Genomic DNA, 19,668 nt, shown 5'->3' on the forward strand with positions numbered 1-19,668 from the left:
CGGTGTGTCATTCAGTCCCATCTACATTTTCATAATGATGTTTTCATATTTATCTTACTGTTATAAGCTTTGCTGTAGACAAAATGTTGTGTTGTACGCTACTATCAAACAAATATTGTTTTCCATTATGTTGCAAATACTCTTTACTCATAATCATTTCTGCCTATATTTCAAGGTGAAATAGTCTAATTGTATCTACGGCTACTAGATGCGGCGCTCGTTGCAGTGCCATGTTCACCTACCCGCATTTGTTAACGCGGGCACCTCAGTCCGTTTTGCAACCTGCACCACGCAAGTAACGAGCAGCCCTTAGTGGCTCGCCATCAAAGTTTTCTTTATCTTAAATATCTTTGTGCCTAATGCCTTTTGGCATGTTGATTATTTTATAAATGATATATACGTACTGACAGTCTTTCACGATGATTCCGTACTTATACTCTATCATACGTTCTTAGTCATAATTCTGTGACCATGTTATAGAATATAGACCATTCTTTGATTTAAAATCTGAGGAATACACTCCTAGAAGTGTTGAAACCCGGTTAATCGTAAAAAATAGTGACCGAGGGCTGTTTTCCTTCCAATTTTACCTACGAGAATCAGTAATTTGCGAGCAGCGGGTTAATGCGTGCGATAAGTTGGAAATTTGAGTCTGTCGGAGACCGTGTCCGGATGGCCGAAACGGTTAAGGCTACCGCTCATTAGAAGTGGTATTTCCGGGTCCGACTCCCTGTCTGGTAGAAGAGTTCAACTTTCGCCATTGCATTACCACAATGCCATGTGTGGCTAGAAGTCACGCATTCCCACCCATACCTTTCCTTTCTTTACCCATGCTGTGTTGCATATAAATTGGGTGAATGAACCTGTATTGTGGTACTGGTTGCTCACCGAGATGTAGTCCCGGCCGGCGCCTGGAGAGGTGCTGGGGTCGATCTTCCTCCAGCCTTCGAGGAAGTCGCGCACGAAGTTCCGACTGCCGTCCACGATGCGGAAGCCCGTGATATTGACGGCGCCGTACTCCGTCACATCGGTCTCCCAGTGGTCGTCCATTATCTGCAACATGTCAGTCCATGTACTGTCTGTGTCAGCCTCTCCCCGTGTCTAAAGTGCGCCGTTGCCAGAAAATCGTTTAAGAAAGTTCTCTGTGATAAGTACGACGGTCACTAGAATGCGTTAGGGTTGTTTGTGTTTAGTGCTGTTCCGAGGTCTGGAGGGTGTGTGATGGGCGAGAACTGTGTCAGATGTTGGGTAACCACTGTTAACGATACAGAGATAACGCCTATTTGTATGAGACAACACCTTGAAAGGTATGTGCTGAAGTCTGATCAGGGTAGCTCCAGAAAATAGTCGGTAGTTGCCAACCGCAAGGTGGAACGAGTATAATATCTTTGAGTTGGAGGTTCTTTGATGGTTAAGAGAGGTGGGCACGCGCAGTAAAAAACCGAGGAGTCGCATATAGGTGCCCGGAGGAAGCAGACGTGTGGTGACAGCTGTAAGATAGGTCGCGCTCGCTGCCCCACACCAAACAGTAGCACGTAAATGAGAGAAGATATATAATGATTTCAAATTGGTGGCCGGCAGCGGTGGTCTCGCGGTTAAGGGGCTCAGTCCGGAACCGCGTGTCTGCTACGGTCGCAGGTTCGAATCCTGCCTCGGGCATGGCTGTGTGTGATGTCCTTAGGTTAGTTAGGTTTAAGTAGTTCTAAGTTCTAGGGGACTGATGACCACAGATGTTAAGTCCCATAGTGCTCAGAGCCACTTGAACCACTTCAAATTGGTTTTGTTAGATAATATTCAGAGTTAGGATTTGTATGTCCAAGGTTTGACACAGTAAGCGTTTGGTAAAATTTTTAGTAAGGTTGTTTCGTGCTACAAAAATGTTGGAAATGTAGGTTTTGTGTATGACTTAAAATTTTAACAATATATACAACAATGCGTTTCAATCTAAGAGCCTGAATCATAATCCAAATCCTTTGCTTAAATTTAATACGAAAATGAATAGTAGAGTACAGTTACCCACCAATGAAAGAACCAAGTAAACATCAGGTCCAAAGGTTATTTTTCCAGTACCATCTTAATGCCATTGCACAAACGGCATTATTCTCTTAAATTTTATTGCTGAGTCAAATACATGTTGCATTTCTCACAAAATGGAGGAGTGCAAGAAACAAGTTCACAGACGCAGTCAGATGCAGGTTTGCTGAATAATTAATTTAGAACAATCTTATCACTGATACTTTCACAGAATAAAAGGATACAATTTTGGTTAGATACTTTCAGCCTGACGCATTTTGAAAGGAGGCCTTATTGTGGTCTCCATATGGTCACCTAGTAGAATTGTGCAGTATTTAGGCTCCCAGATATGTGTAGCATTCGGTTGTGACGGCGGGAACGTGAGGGTGGCATCCCCATCTTCAAGAAAAAAAAAATTGTGGTAAGACCTTGTGCTTACACACTGAGCTTACACACTACTTAATCTACCTTAAACTAACTTACGCTAAGGACAACACATACTCCCATGCCAGAGACAGGACTCGTACCTCCTACGGGGAGAGCCGCGCGAACCATGACAATGCGCCTGAGACCGCGCGTCCCATCGTCAAGGTTCCAGTCGACCATTTATGATAAACACAAGGGACGTCCTGTATCATTCCGTATAAACATGCAGTATTGGTCGGAGACTAATGGCAGCTGGACAAGGGAATTACAGACCCAGGCGTTGGCTGCCGTTAACCCCATAGCGCAAACGGTTGAGTTTGGAGTGGTGCTGATGAATGGCGTCGCACTGTGCTCAGCTATGACTCGTCGATCAGCACCACCCTGGACGACCATAGTAAGGTAGCGATATGGGGCACTTCCCATCCTTTAAATGCTACGGAGAGGCACAGCGGTGTTACTCCTGCCGTTATAGTATCGGCAGTTATTAGGTATGACTTCAAATTACGCTTGGTAGGAACTGAGCTGAAGAACGGTTTGTCATGAACTACCTGCGCCCATGTGTGCTACGTCTCGTGCGACAGTAACTTAGTGCCACTTCAACAGTAGAACGCTCGGCCACACAGGGCCAGTGTCTCCACGCACTCTGATTTTTCTTGAAAAATTTATGAAGAGAAGCTTTTGAAGCAGTGGGACTGGGAGAAGTAATGCCATTTTACTAAAGTAAATAACTAAAGGCAAGATTTAACTTGCTAACGAGCAAGTGGAGGTTATCCTAGGTTTATAAAAAATGAGTGGACAGTTGGACTTTGCTTACCTGATTGCTGATAAGACATCTGTTGGAACCAATAATTGATACTAAAATATTCTTTAAAACGTTTTAAACAGTTCGGTGAAGTGAGATCTGAAATTTAAAGCCAGTTACAGTGAAGAGACAAAGAAACTGGTATAGTCAAGCGTATTCAACTACAGATATGTGTAAACAGGCAGAATACAGAGCTGCGGTCTGCGCAGCTCTGGCGCAGTTGTTAGATCCCTTAGTGCTGCTACATTGGCAGGTTATCAAGGTTTAAGTGAATTGGAACATGGTGTTATAGTCAGCGCTCGGGCGATGTGACTCAGCAAATCCGAGGTTGCGATAAAGTGGGGATTTTCCCGCAAGACAATTACGGTGAATATCAGGATTCCGGTAAAACATCAAATCTCCGATATCGCTGCGGCCGCAAAAAAAAAAAAAAAAAAAAAAAAAAAAAAAAAAAAAAAAAAAATGCAAGAATGGGACCAACGACGACTGAGGAGAACCGTTCAACGTGGCAGAAGTACAAACAATCCGCAAATTGCTGCAGATTTCAGAAATGGGCCATCAGTAAGCGTCATCGTGCGAATAATTCAACGAAACATCATCAATATGGGCTTTCGGAGCCGATGGCACACTCGTGTACCCTTGATGACTGCACGACACATTGCCTTACGTCTCGCATAGGCCCGTTAACACCGACATCGGCTGCTGATGACTGGAAACATGTTGCCTGGTTGGAAGAGACTAGTTTCAAATTGTGTCGAGTAGATGGACGTTTATGGGCGTGGAAGCAACATCATAAAACCATGAACCCTGCATGTTAGCAAGGGACTGTTCAAGCTGGTGGAGGCTCTGTATTGATGCGCTGCGTATGCAGTTGGAGTGATATGGGATCACCGATACTTCTAGATGCGACTCTGACAGGTGATACTTCCGGAAGCATCCTATCTGATCACCTGCAATCCATTTATGTCCATTGTGCGTTCCGACGGACTTGGGCAATTCCAGCAGGACAATAACACATCCCACACCTCACAAAATGCTACAGAATGGCTCCAGAAACAGTCTTCTGAGTTTAAACCTTTCCACTAGCTACAAAACTACTAAAATGTGAACAGTATTGAGCATATCTGGGATGCCTTGCAACGTGCTGTTCAAAATAGATCTCCAACCCCTCGTACTCTTACGGGTTTATGGACAGCCCTGCAGGATTCATGGTGCCCTTTCCCTGCAGCACTACTTCACACATTAGTCGAGTCCATGCCGTGTCGTGTTGAGGCACTTCTGGTTGCTCGCCAGGAACCTACACGATATGAGGTAGGTGTACCAGTTTTTTTGGCTCTTTCGTGTGGTATTTAATTTGGGAGGTGGACATTACGTATCAGAGACTACATCACTGAACTTCGCTGAAGTAGTTGTGACCTATGGTGAAAACAATTTTACGAATTATAAGCAAAAAGTGCAAAGGTTTGAAATTTAATGAAATGATGTCTATACATCACCGATAACTAAAGAATATTGCAAATTAAATAGCCAATGTGCATAAAGAGGCTTGACGATACGCTAAGTCTCGCCCGACGTTCGAGTCGTCCCTCGGGCCAGGGTGTGTGTGTTGTTTTTACCATAAGATAGTTTAAGCTACGTTAAGTAGTGTGTAAGTCTAGGGACCGATGACCTAAGCGGTTTGGTCCCTTATGAATTCACACACATTTAAACATTTGATACGCTAAGTGACTTCTAGATAGCAAAAGCATTGTGATCATCCGAGGAGACGGGTCGTAAAAATTCTGCAGTTTAGCGTGATTTCAGAAAAATAGAAGAATCCGATTGCAGCTGATCCCAAACCTGGGATCGGTAAATTACAGTGTCTATCTGGTAGCTAATAGAACGAAGGCCCACATTCTGACCGACAGAGCGATAGGTATCTGTAAGCATTTAGTTTTCTTCGTATGCATGCGAGATACGATATTCGTAGGTATAACTCACGATTTGACGAAGAATAAGTACGATGTCTTACGTATATAGTGGTGGGGTAATAATAATGTTAATCTTCATTAAGCTGGTCTTTTCAGTATGTGCCGTGTGCTCCTGCGATTTGATTGTTCCGGTGTAGCGTGTTCGATCTCTTTCGATTCTCTTTGCGGTGCACGGGTTGGTGCGCCCGCTGGGATTCTGGGATTCCGTGCAGGAAACCGAAGGGGTATTATGGGACGAGCGACCGTGGGCGGAGCGTAGCTGGAAGATCGCGGAAGTCGCGTCGGCAAGTGGTGTGAGTGTGGCAGTTGCTTTGCGGCCGGCCGAGCAGCGGAGCTGGACGTGCAGCACTGACTCGCTGCCGTTCGTTCTGTTTACGAGTTCAGCCTTCCTCACGCTGTGGCTACGGGCTGGTGTTATACTGGCCATTACCTTATTAGTGGCATTTGGATTAATACGGTTAAAGTTGAGCTGTTAGTTTGGTGCATCTTCATCTGGTGGAGTTACAGCGAGACTTCTTCCTGCCATATTCTGGTTTCCGCTGCTGAGCAGTGTGTTCCCACGTCGCATGTCGAAATACTGACTTGTGCCCTGGTCGATTTACGTACGAACTGGAGTGCCTATGTGAGCGTGTTTGCTTAAATTGTTGATGAAGTGTTTCATAATACCCTGACCTGAGTGTCTTGAAATTGCATTTCAGTTTGTTACTGAACTTATGTCAGTTAAGGGACGCCCAAATTGTCACGCTACTCAAGTACAGTTTAAGCTTACTGTGACACCACTGTTTACCTGTTGGATTAAAATTAGTTCAATCTCAATCACAGCTAGGAATAATTCAAGGCTAATTGTAAGAGCCGTGTGTGGTCGTTTTTTTTTTTTTGTTCTTTTCTCTTACTCACTACCGTTGAGTGTTAAACTGTTTTAGAAACCCCTTTGACGTAATTTCACGGTATGGTTTTAGAAAAAGTTCTGTGGGTACTGTTGATAACGGCTCCTCTTGCAGCGGGGTTTCTGGCCCACACAGCTATCGCACGCCAGGGGTTTAGTGCCAACCGCCAACAGTACGGTAACTTGTTATCAATCCTTCTCGAATCACTGTCTGGCCTACGACTATTGATGGATTTCTGTGGTATAATTCTAATGGAGGCACTGTCATGTTAACTTGTCTGAAGTGAATGTGGTTGCCTTGTAAAACAGTTCATTACTGATTCTGAGTAGTTTAATCAGTGGTAGGGCACTCGTTATTCTGGACCAGACTGCATTAATTGCATTGTCTTTGTAAATCTGTGTGCTACGTAAGATTATAACGCAAGCACCATTGTGGGTAATATCTACCGTTTAACTATATGAGTTGGTTCCATGAATCATTGTGGCACACAAGGTCACGTAAGACAGTGGTGTAGTGGGCAGATATTGCTATACGTGTTTGATATTATTTCCTGTAAGCCATTGTGTCCATTAGGTTATGAAAGGCTTAAATACAGTGACCAGTTTGGTAATTTTCTGTGTTTCGTAATAACATTTTACAAGCATTGAAATTTTAGGAAAGGTTTAAATCTCATATTTGCAGTTTGTTTAATGTTAGATAACTTGTTGATTCATGTTAAATCAGCTGATGCACATTTAAATTGAACAAGTTATATGCCAATATGTTGTTACCAGTACCTTGCATGAATTTTCTTGCGTAATGAATTAAATTTTATATTCTATCCTCAATTTGTTGTTCAGCCTTCCACTCCAGCAGCCCCTGTATCACAGTACTCTATCAAACATTAATTACAACAGTTGGCGTCCAGCCTACCTCAGCTTTATGACACCTGTCCCACTACATCAGTGCATGCATCCAGACCAGTGCATGCATCATATTAATTAAAATCGGGGATAAACAGACTTTATTTTGGAAGAATTGAAAAGGGGAAAGTAATACGAAATTATAATAACTGCACAATATTACTAAGAAGCAATATAATGAAAAGTAATAAAGCAAAGTAGCAAAGACCAAGCGGGACAGAAAGATATAGGGGTGCGTTTGTTTCTTAATATATATAAAAGAACATGTAACACATTATTGAGCTCTCTACCTTCAGTTATCGCGATCGGGCTAGCCGATTAAAATGTGGTACGCGGCTGCGAAATTCGTTAAGGAGATCATTTAAAGACTCTTCGAGCACGTTTAAAATACATTACGTGTGACGAAGTGATCAGAGACGTTTATTATCGGGTGAAGTGGAAATGATTCCGACAACATAATTCTAACTTTGTGTTAGCTGGGAAAAATACTATTGGGAAACTATTATGGATGTGGAACCCTCGAAAGTTGTACTCAACGGAAAGCTATAGTTTACGTAATTCTGCATTTTATAAAATTATGAAACGCGTCTGCACGGAAGATTATAGGGAATCTTATCCTTGGACGGTTGCGGGAGTAACTGATACAAACAACACGCCAGCATAAAAATAGTTCGCTTATTAACTACCAGATATTAATTGACGCGGACCTAAAATACTAAAAACTGCGGATACACCGTTAAATTGAACCCTGCGCGTGAAAGACAATCACATCGAACATTTCGAGAGCAAACAATAGACATTTAGGTGCCGAATTGAGAGCCTGGGTCGTGTCGATATTTGGACATTATATGACACGCGTTATTCAGAACAGGATGTCGACCTTGCTATACTGAAAAGAAGGATAGGATCATCACCTCCAATCCCGATTCATATTTCATATTTAGTTAGTGAAAAGAAAAGTGTTAATAAACAAACTGCATTTAAATTTTATGCACGATTTTGGCTACATTACGAAGTCTTGACTACACGATGAACAATATCTGTGGAAGTTGTATACAACGTATCGCCATAATATTTAGCCAACCAATATTGTGGGACACCAAAAATGTAAATGCATGAAATTGTTCTTACAGTGGATGTATAATGTGTGAGTGCGACGAACTATATTGAGAAACTGAACATCCATTAAGTACTTGCATGTTTATCTGCGAAAATGGTCCTTGTCAGCATAGAGATCAAATAGAATCTCTGGAACATTGCAAACCATTCAGATTAATCGAACATCTAAATATACATAATGCTAGTAACACCAGGATGTGTTCTTTCTCCTCACCCCCGTGGCAGTAATTGAATTAAGAGTCAGCCGGGAATAACATTTAAATCAATTGACGACAATTGAGCTAGCGTCATGAATTTTCAATCGTCCACTGCCATGTATGAAGATGAGTGATACCACGAGTGCTAACGTCGATCGAGGGGTGTCGTCGTGATCGTATTGAATGACATTGAGTGGTCATAGGGTGCAGCATCATACTGCCAAGAGCGCTCATACTTTCTAGTTATTTATAAATTTGACTCCATTTTGTAACACAATAACACCACACTCCCGCTCAAGTCGCGAAATTTCATTTCGCTTCCTCCTTTTCTTGTCGGTATTCCACATTTTTTTTTTTTTGTTACGCACTCTGTTTGTAAAAAAGTCAGTGGATGATTACTGGAATAAAAGCAAATAAATATGTTACTCTGGACATGTATCATCGAACAGCATGCACGATGATCGGCGGCCACCAGTGGCGGCTTATGAGTAAATATGCTGGATGGTCCCAAATTCTGAGATTCAGATAAATATGAGAACGTGAAAATAACTCCATGTGCTATATAACAATCACGCTTATCAACATATTTATACAACTACAGCCACTGCTAATAATAACAATAACAATATGCACAACCTGTCTGAAAAAAGAAAGAATGGTTTTTGTGGAATTTTGTCATTTTGTATATAATTAAGTGCAGCTTAGGGCAACAACGAAATAATGTTTAAGCTTTCGCTAATTCCTGTTTCGTATTATTGTGTAAGTGGGAGTTTTCAGGCTATCTTATTTTTTTGAACGAATCTACCGACGCGTAGCACAAGTATTATTTAACGAATTAACTTCTGGGCTGAAAATCAGACATTCTTACGTTGCGCCCACACAACAACTTACGCTTATTATGTACTTCTTTGTTAAATGTTCCCTTATAGTCATCCGTATTTCATTCTGTCACTTTCTCAGTCAACAGATCTGGTCTGGGATGCCCTAGTTCCCTTGCGGCTTAGTTTCCCTGGATAATTTTGTTTTGATAGCACTTCAAACAGATTCATCAGAGTTCCTGCACAATAAACGACCAGCTCCAAATACAAACTGCCATTGGTGTATATGCTTAAATACAAGTAGTACTGTCTACCACAATTGAAACTTGACTAGAATTCAAATGAGGCGCTGAGAACCATAAGGACTAAAAGTACACTGTCTTCGATCCCACATCTAAGAGAATGCCAAAGAAACCAAGAGACAGCTTTTCGAGAATTGTTTATGTATGGAACCTGACCCTCCACACGACCAACCGATGTCAGAAACATGAATAAATTCTACAGTCTCATAATCGATGATTATTTGGTATACCGTTCTCAACGCCTGGAATGGATTAATTCATGATAATACCCTAAACTTAATATAATACATCTCATTCTGAATCACTAAAATTTTCTATCAGTATAACGGTAATATATGCTGATGTCCGATCTAATTTTACTATATATCGAGTGAACTGACATAGAGTGTGCTTCTGACTAGCAGGATTAATGCCAAGTGGAAGAGGATAAAAATCTGCTGCAGTGTACTACCACTTAGTGGCACTGAGATAAACTTCTAGTTGAGTGGTAAGGGCTAGCTGTGCTCTCTGTGAACCGTGCACGTTGTTTATCAAAGCTGTAAGCATTTGGCCCATAATGCAATTACGTCACACCAGTTGCACATGCGCAAAAGCTCCTTAAAACGTGCTCAACTGAAAATGTGCTCGTGACCCTGATGCCAAGTTTCACTGAACCTAGAAGATGAGCGATGTAGCATAGCACGATAGATTTAGTGCCGTGTATTTTACATTACCGAATCTACATTTCGTTTAACAGCATTCAAAGAAAAATAACCAATAATTCCGCAATGTGTCAAAAATTAGGGTGTTTACTTGCTCTTGTTCTCTTACACAACACCCGCCACTGGTGGCCACGTGAGAGGAAATGGTAAAGTTTGCACTGTAGCGTAATTCACATGTAACAACCCCATAACATGCACTGGTGAGATGTCACATGTACAGTGTTGGAAGTTGATGATGTCGCTGCTCGCTGTAGCGTACACCACACCTGGGTCCCATAACTGTCCAGAGTGCTTTGCAACCAGGGAGGTGGAACCTGAATGCAGCATTAACATTAGCCAAACATTCCATTGTTGACTGTGTAACTTTACTGATGTGTCACAGGATGACAGAGCACTGAATTACTTAAGAACAAAGAAGTCTCCTTGAGTAGAAGACATTATCTCGGAATTAATTACCTAGTGTGCACGACGTGTGATACAGGGAAAATTAATCATACTTCAAGAAGAATGTAATATCTGCAATCCCAAACAAAGTAGGGGCTGACAAGCGTAAATGCTGATGAACTGTCAGATGAATAAGTCATAGATGCCAAACTACTACTACGAGTTAGAATATAGATTAAAGAAAAGGTGCCTAATAGTACTTGTAGGTTTAGAGAAAGCTTTTGATAATGTGCATGGACTGTGGTTTTTGAAATTTTAAAGGCAGCAGCGACAAAAAAACAAGAATAGAAAGTTATCTACACCTAGTGCAGAAACCAGACTGCAACTAGACCCATGATAAGAAAAACATGAAAGGGGAGCAGTAGTTGAGAAATGTTACTCATTTGCACATAGAGCAAGTTGTAAAGGTACTCAAGCATAAATTTAGAAAGGGAATTAAAGTTGACAGTGAAGAATTTAAGAATTTTGAGACTTTCTGATGACATTTTAGTGCCGTCAGAGACGCAAATAATTGGAATGAGCAGTTGAACGGAAAGTATAATGTTTTGAAAAGGGGCGATGACATGAAAACCAACAAAAGTAAACAATGGTAATGAAATATTGTTGAATTAAATCAAAAGATTCTATGATAATTAGATTAGGAAATGAAATACTGCAATTAATAGTTGACGTTTGCTATTCGGGCACTAAATTAACCATTGATGGGTAATGTAGAGTACCTAAAATTTAGACTGGCAACAGCAAAAATATCATTTCGGAACTAGAGGTATTTGCTAATATAGAATATAAATTTAAACATTCGAATAACTTCTCTGACGTTGATTGTGCGAGGTTTAACGTTGTATAGTGGTGAAACGTGGAGGATAAACACTTCAGACAAGAAGAGTGGAAGCATTTGAAACGTGCTGCTTAAGAAGAATGGGGAATAGTAGAGAGGTAGAACGAATAACTAATGTGGATGCAGTGAATCGAACTGGCAAAAGAAGAAATGTATGACATAACTTGCCAAAAACAATAGAAAGGTTATTAGGACACATGCTGATGCTTTTAGGAGTTGTTAATTTGCTAATGAAGGTAACTTTGAAGGGTAAAAATCTTAGCAGAAGACCAACTAATGAACACAGTAAGCAGGTTCAAATGGATATATATTGCGGTCGTTACTCAGGCATGAAGAGAGATGTAGGGGATAGACAGTCATGGACATGTGTATCATATTAGCCTTCGAACTGAAGACGATAATATCAATATTCTATCCTAATTATCGACTCTTCGTTCCATAAAACCATCCTGTATTTCGACCCATATAAACCCTTTATTCACGCCCTCCCTTCATAAGTCACTATGTCACGATTCGTCAGTGGCGTTTGTAGCAGAACTGCTACAGATAACTTCTACAATAAGTGACAACAATGTTTCAGAACGGTGGCCCATGCCAATAACTTTATTACGCTTATCCTGGACATTTTTAGATATATTGCTTCTTCAGATCTCTGTCACGTAACAATGGAGTTGGTGAATGCAGTTCTTGTTGGATTTTTCGGATCAGTCATTTGAATCAGTCACGCGTTCGGTTATACAACGTGAAATTGACATGTAAATACAATTGGGGGAGAACTGTACCAGAGAAATGTATCAGACTATACTAACCAAGCGTCACTTAGAAAACTGAATACTGGCTGGTTCTCGTGTGTTGTTAGTTAGAATGGAAATTACGTCATGTTAGGTTTGTGAAAGTGAAAGAAAAAATAAAGAAACAGGAGTTTCATAACAGTGTTACATAGTCCGAAGAAGACGTCACAGAAAGGGTATGTAGTGCTCCGTAGTAATCATTAAAATAAATTGTTTTTGCTTTGCTCTTACTTTTAAAATCTCAGGAGAATAAACTCCAAGGCTAGTCAAGGAACATACTAGCTCCTTCGACAGACATCTCGAGTAATGATCATGGCGGTAGAATTAGAGAAATACAGATGTGATTAGATGCTTACTGACAATTTACATTCCCACTTTCCACTCGTGAATAGAAATTTGAGGGCGGGGGGAGACTGCTCTCCATAGTTAAAGTTCGTTTGGCTCATTGATACTACAAGTCGGTAAAGAATTGTACAAACCACAACTACGGTCTCGTTTTCCTTCATCCTTAATTTCTATTCTTACAACTTATACACAATTTGTCTGAACATTTTGTAATAACTGATGTAAACTATGTTTGGTACTGATAGCTATGTGCTGACCAACCCATCTGTAAGTGGAAACAATGTTCAGAATAGAGTGAAGTGTTTCCTTTTATTCTTATTATCTTCGTATTATATAACTGATGTCCATAGTGATATATTTTAGAAGGTGAGTAAAGTACCACTAAATATAGCTAATGACATGTGTCATTAACTACAAATCTGTGAATATTTTTGTCATTCCAGTGTATATTTGCATTGGAAGTATTTTCTAGAACAGTAACACATGTTAAGGCAACGTTGCTAAGGAAAAAAGATAGAGATGATTTTACTTAATCCTCGCACTTTTATCATGTGTTTCCTTGTACGAAGCAGATGTACGAGTAAGTTGAGTGCAAATTCGGTAGCTTAATCATTATCTATTTCAGCATAATTAGTCGAATTCGTTTTTTGAGGATGACAACCATACTTTCTGCATATCATTTAATAAGTTTGTATTGTATCTTTTAAATGAGTTTCAGCGAAAAAGCAGGAGATGCTGGCGGCGGATGGTTCGGAGTCGAACAATCGACCACTATCCGTGCTCTTTCGTTAACTGTATTACAACAGAAAGTCAGAAACGCCCCTCCATATTCTATCCCATCATTTCCCTCGCTTTTCGTAATATTTTAAGTTGAGAATGGCGTGGGTTTGATCGGTTATTGCTTTCGAACCTTATCCAGTACCAATTAAAAGTAACCTTTCCAATGATGGACCATAATTAGGTAATCTCAATTACAGCAACAGAAGTTTTAATGAGCTGCAGTGTTCTTCATCACTATGGGTTGCCTCGGTGTCGCAGCTGTTGAGTACGAAAAATCACATATTATCTTTTTAGCTACTAATTAATCGGCCCGTCGAGAAATCTTTCCAGTGAATATTTCATCTGGAGGCAAGAGGTAACGTTACTAAAGTTCTGATACACTTGTAGGGAAGTACTTGTGAAACGATCTGAGAATGTCCGAGGTAACGTTACTAAAGTTGTGATACCCTTGTAGGGAAGTACTTGTGAAACGATCTGAGAATGTCCGAACTTAAGCACGTACTACCTTTGTACAGCTTGTGGTTGTTTTTAAAAGTGCAATATTTTTTATTTTGCGAGGTTATAGCTGGTTTTTTCTAGCACTCTAACGTAAAAGTCTCCTATATTTCCAATACCCCACCTTCCAATTTCTCTGTGGCGAATCCCTTTCGACTCCCTTTTCCCATGTTGTTTATGGAAATTTTCTTCTATTGGGTGGAACCCGTCATTTCTCGCCCAAACGGAATACATTCCCGTACCGTCTGGACCGTTTTGCTTCGATTACATTCATTACGATCTTGCTTAGTAAATTTGACACAAATGCGCACCAGAAATCACATCCACAGCACCCTCTGGGCTGTCTGAATCAGAACGTCAGGTATATTATTCTTACAAACACACTCTGCCAATACGAACGTGGAAATCTCCGAATCAGTTACGCCGAAATACTCTCTACTAAGGACAGTTGCTGTATTTATTTCTTACGTTTACTTCCACAGGTAGGATTTCCAATCATCATCAATGTTCTACGCAGCGTTTATAAGCTGAACCAAGTGCTTCAGTACAGAAACGATAACGAAGTTCCACGTAGAGAAGTTAAGCAGTGGTGCTGTGCACAATGTGACGTGTGTCGGCTGGCGCTTGACTCACCAGTCCGCTGAGTAGATAGTGGTAGGTCCTCTTGCCCAAAGAAATGTCGCGTACGTGAGTCACGACGATCTCCTTCGCCATCTCCGTGGGGCAGTCCAAGACAACGTACTTGTTGGTCCACCTGCGACAAACAACTTCGTCATGTATATTAAATAGCACATTTTCAGTTACTTTTTAAATAATCAGCAACTCGAGACTACAAACTGAAGTTAACGTTGCACAGATGTTACTGAACGTTATAAAGGACATAAAATACCGTCTGAGGCCTGCGATCATTTTCATGTTAATAATTGGCAACCAACTGACTTCGTCATGACTGGTTGGGTCGCAGTTATAGTCAAATGTTACTGGATACTTTCTTTGAGTTGTCAAGGCTGTAGCCTGGTTGGTCAGGAAGGAGTTGAAGTTTGTGATGTCTGAAGATGGGTGTAATTTCGAAACGCGTAACATGTTCTAAAAAGAATCAATTGAACATCTTAAGACTTTATTGCGATTTTACAGCATTGGTTGCCAATTATGTTACTGAACGAATTATAAGACCGTTATACTGCAAAATTTTGCATTGCATTTTGGCTTGCGCACCACAACGCAATCGTCAGGGGAATCTAGTACCAGCAAAGACAGCTAACGGCAATGGAGTTAAAAAAAAATAGCACACTAATGGAATATCGTACAAATTTAGTTCAGTAATGCCACAAATGCTTTGACTTTGCCGTCCACGGAAGATGATTATAATATAAAGTGGGAGAGTGATCTGAATGCCCTGTTGTGTCACAGAGTCCGAAGAAGACGCTATTTAGTCCGTCTTTGACAACCACGTTAGCCCAAAACCCAGTGAGTTTGTGAACCATAGCGTTCGATCGCTATAGGTCGCCCTACTCCTCTGTAAGAGCAACTGTCTGGAGAGGGGAGCCTATACAGTTGGAAAGAAGCAACTCAAGACTGAAAGTACAGGGGAAACTGGCGATGTTTTATCACGTCTGTCGTCAGAAGGGCTATTAGAATTTTTTTTTTTTTGTCTAAACATAATAAAGTGAGGTAATGGATATTCAAATATATAAGAGTCGGAAGTTTGTACCTTGGTACGGTGTCTACCCCGGCTGTCTCGGGGCTCAGTAGTAGCAGGGTACACACAACGAAAACATTGAAAATTGCCCTATGCAACGATAGAGTGTGCTTCAGCGGTATCACAGCCAGTACCACGGCTGTATAAGCACGAGACTAGCGACAATACTGGTAGTGTATGGCCCGCCAACTGAACACCACAGGTAAGATACACTTTTGGAGCACGTCATCAGCTTTACTCTTCAAACTCATTAAGTGATAGTCAAATGTACTTGGGCTTCATATTTTTGTCTAGGATATCTCAGAACTCACTCAAAACTGGCTCAGATCTCCTAGTCTCGACCAGGCTCTTCGGGAGTGTTTCCCGTAGTTACCAGACAAAGACCGGAACTCGAAATTCCTCTCGTATACACACTGTTTGTCATCATTCATGCTCAGAATGTTCGTAAATTCCCGTTAAAAACTTCTAGGACTTGCAGGAAGTAGTAGTCGCATAACATTTTCAACAGGAACTCATGTCCTAAAACGTACCGTTTCCGTTCTGCGACTGTTTCAGTTTGGATGCGTAACGCGTCCACGTCTGCCGAAGGAAACAGAAGAGTCTCAGAGTTGAAATTACAATTAAATCACTACACTTAGCTGCACGCAGGTGTTGATATACGTCAACGGGGACAAGTGATAATTTGTGCCTCGACCGGCGCTCGAATCCGACATCTCCTGCTTACATGGCAGACGCTCTATCTATCTTTCTTTTTTCATTTTGTTTGGTATTTTTTGTTGCGTTTGGTCGGGCGGACGTCACAAGACATCCGTTCAAGTTGGTCGTTAATCCCTTTACTCAGTCCTTTCATTACAGAGGGCAAGAAACCTCTGACTCGCACATTATGCTCATTACTCGCGACTTTTTCTTGCCGATTCGCGTAGGAGTTCTGGCATTGTTTATGCATTCGCACAGAAGAAGATAGTGAAATGGCCGATGAGCCTTAAAATATATGGTGTTTCAAAAATGACCGGTATATTTGAAACGGCAATAAAAACTAAACGAGCAGCGGTAGAAATACACCGTTTGTTGCAATATGCTTGGGACAACAGTACATTTTCAGGCGGACAAACTTTCGAAATTACAGTAGTTACAATTTTCAACAACAGATGGCGCTGCAAGTGATGTGAAAGATATAGAAGACAACGCAGTCTGTGGGTGCGCCATTCTGTACGTCGTCTTTCTGCTGTAAGCGTGTGCTGTTCACAACGTGCAAGTGTGCTGTGGACAACATGGTTTATTCCTTAGAACAGAGGATTTTTCTGGTGTTGGAATTCCACCGCCTAGAACACAGTGTTGTTGCAACAAGACGAAGTTTTCAACGGAGGTTTAATGTAACCAAAGGACCGAAAAGCGATACAATAAAGGACCTGTTTGAAAAATTTCAACGGTCTGGGAACGTGATGGATGAACGTGCTGGAAAGGTAGGGCGATCGCGTACGGCAACCACAGAGGGCAACGCGCAGCTAGTGCAGCAGGTGATCCAACAGCGGTCTCGGGTTTCCGTTCGCAGCTGCGGTCCAAATGACGCCAACGTCCACGTATCGTCTCATGCGCCAGAGTTTACACCTCTATCCATACAAAATTCAAACGCGGCAACCCCTCAGCGCCGCTACCATTGCTGCGCGAGAGACATTCGCTAACGATATAGTGCACAGGATTGATGACGGCGATATGCATGTGGGCAGCATTTGGTTTACTGACGAAGCTTATTTTTACCTGAACGGCTTCGTCATTAAACAGAACTGGCGCATATGGGAACCGAAAAGTCCCATTTTGCAGTCCCATCGCCCCTGCATCCTCAAAAAGTACTGGTCTGGGCCGCCATTTCTTCCAAAGGAATCATTGGCCCATTTTTCAGATCCGAAACGATCGATTACTGCATCACACTATCTGGACATTCTTCGTGAATTTGTGGCGGTACAAACTGCCTTAGACGACACTGCGAACACCTCGTGGTTTATGCAAGATGGTGCCCGGCCACATCGCATGGCCGACGTCTTTAATTTTCTGAATGAATATATCAATGATCGTGTGATTGCTTTGGGCTATCCGAAACATACAGGAGGCTTCGTGGATTGGCCTCCCTATTCGCCAACCATGAACCCTGTGACTTCTTTCTGTGGGGACACTTGAAAGACCAGGTGTACCGCCACAATCCAGAAACAATTGAACAGCTGAAGCAGGCCGGTCATTTTTGAAACACCGCAAGACATTATGCGACATAAGGTGACCGTCTGATGTAGCACACATCATCCGTCTACCGTAGTATATGTCTTGCTGCGAGATTTACGAGACTGCAGTAGAGACAGAGGAAGATATGATGCTACGAGTTCTGGCCACCGCTATAGAAATTGAAGAGGCACCAGGTGTGAGGGAGAGTGCGTACCAGAACATGCTTAGTGGGCACACCGCACGTAACAACGTTTGTGGTGAGCACGTCGAGCCGCTGTAGTAATGCATCAGTACTGTTCTCTACGTACAGTATGCTGGGTTCCTTTTTGTTTTGGAATATTATAAACACGTCCGCAGCTCATTGCCTTGTGTTAGCGTTCTCGCTTCCCGCGCACGGGGCGCCGGGTTCGATTCCCAGCGTGGTCAGGGATTTCCCTGCCTCGAGATGATTGGGTGTTGTGTCGTCTTGTCATAACCATCATCATCATCATCATCATCATTCATCCCCGTTACGGTCGAAGGAAGTCAATGGCAAACCACCTCCGTTAGAACCTTGACTTGTAGGTGGTGCGGTTTTTGCCGCATCGTCCCCTATGCTCCTTAGAGTACGGGATCTCATCATCATAAATGTAAACACGTGATGATCAAGTGTTAATACAAACAAATGAGCTCAAGTGATAAATGGATGTTTCGATATGTTTCCTCTGGAATTTAATTAATAATTACACTGCGTCATGCCTAACTCAATTCCTCAAGTAGAAATGGATAAGTTAAACATTTGATCTGAATCGGTACATTTTCATACTTGGGTTCCTATTCAGAATACTTTGTACTCTCTCTCCGAGAAGTTTGTAACAGGAATTTCCGGAAACCCTATGTATAGAGAATCCCCAAAAACACCTACATCGCTTAGTATGTTGTGTGGGAAAGCATACTGATCGGTTTTCAAGTATGGCGCTAGAGAGCGTCAACGTCTGAGATGCTGAAATAGGTGTGCGTTCCACATTACCAACAAACTAAACATGAGAAGCACACCATGCTGTCTACACTTCAAATGGACTTTTAAATGCGTACCGCCTACGTCAGTGCAGAGTCTACATCGGCGGTGCTGAGCCTAATGCACACGAGCCAATACGTACGGTTGTCTTTGAAGTACAAGGGTTGTCCACAAAGTAAGTTAAGTACAAGGGTTGTCCACAAAGTAAGTTCCTATCGGTCGCGAAATGGAAACCATAGTGAAAACAAGAAACGTTTTATTTGCAACATTTAGGTACACCTTCCACCTACTTCTCTACATAGACACCGCACCAGTTTCGAGTGTTGTCATAGTGTTGCATCAACTTTCCAATATCCTCGTCACACAAAGCAGCCGCCTGTGCTTTCGGCCAGTTATCTGCGCTGGCCTGCAGCGCGTTCTCTGTTGAAAATTTTTGTCTTTATAGCCATCGTTTCTTGTGAGGAAAGATGAGACTCAGAGGGAGCCAATTACAAACTGTATTGTGGGTGATCTCGTCGGAAGCGCTGCAGGAGCGTCTTCATTGCCTGTGCAGGGTGCGGCCGAGAATTGGCATGAAGATGAAACAGCTCAACAGTAATGTTATGTGGGCTGCATGACACAGGCGAAATCTCTAACCAGGCCCTCATACTTGGCGGGAGACGCTGTAAACTACGCATCTTCACGTGCTCACTTTTCACTCAAAAATGAAAACAGACACGCGTCACGATCGACGGGCGTGCTAGAGACACTGCCCACCACATCTTTGCGAAGCTTTTCCCATTGGTTTCTATTTCTCGACAGATCCGAATTTACTTTCTGGACAACCCTCGTATTACAGTTGCTCTGTGGACTCGAGCAGAAAGGTTCTCCGCTGAGGTGCCATACACGATATGATTCATACCACGCCATTTAAAATAGTCGAGAAATG

At 41.9% G+C, this 19,668-nt stretch overlaps 1 protein-coding gene across 1 annotated transcript in view; it reads right to left on the reverse strand.

The window, feature by feature from the left end:
- Positions 1-19,668, reverse strand: part of LOC126266667 (glutamate receptor 1-like) — a 438,813-nt gene that overhangs the window by 85,340 nt on the left and 333,805 nt on the right. Inside the window, exons 6-7 of the mRNA XM_049971086.1 lie at positions 14,464-14,584; positions 889-1,053 (exon numbers count right to left, since the gene is read on the reverse strand). Coding sequence (XP_049827043.1) covers positions 889-1,053; positions 14,464-14,584 — 286 coding nt within the window. The remainder of the gene's footprint in view (positions 1-888; positions 1,054-14,463; positions 14,585-19,668) is intronic.

Source organism: Schistocerca gregaria, chromosome 4 (genome assembly GCF_023897955.1).
Source record: "Schistocerca gregaria isolate iqSchGreg1 chromosome 4, iqSchGreg1.2, whole genome shotgun sequence".
Lineage (NCBI taxonomy): Eukaryota > Metazoa > Arthropoda > Insecta > Orthoptera > Acrididae > Schistocerca > Schistocerca gregaria.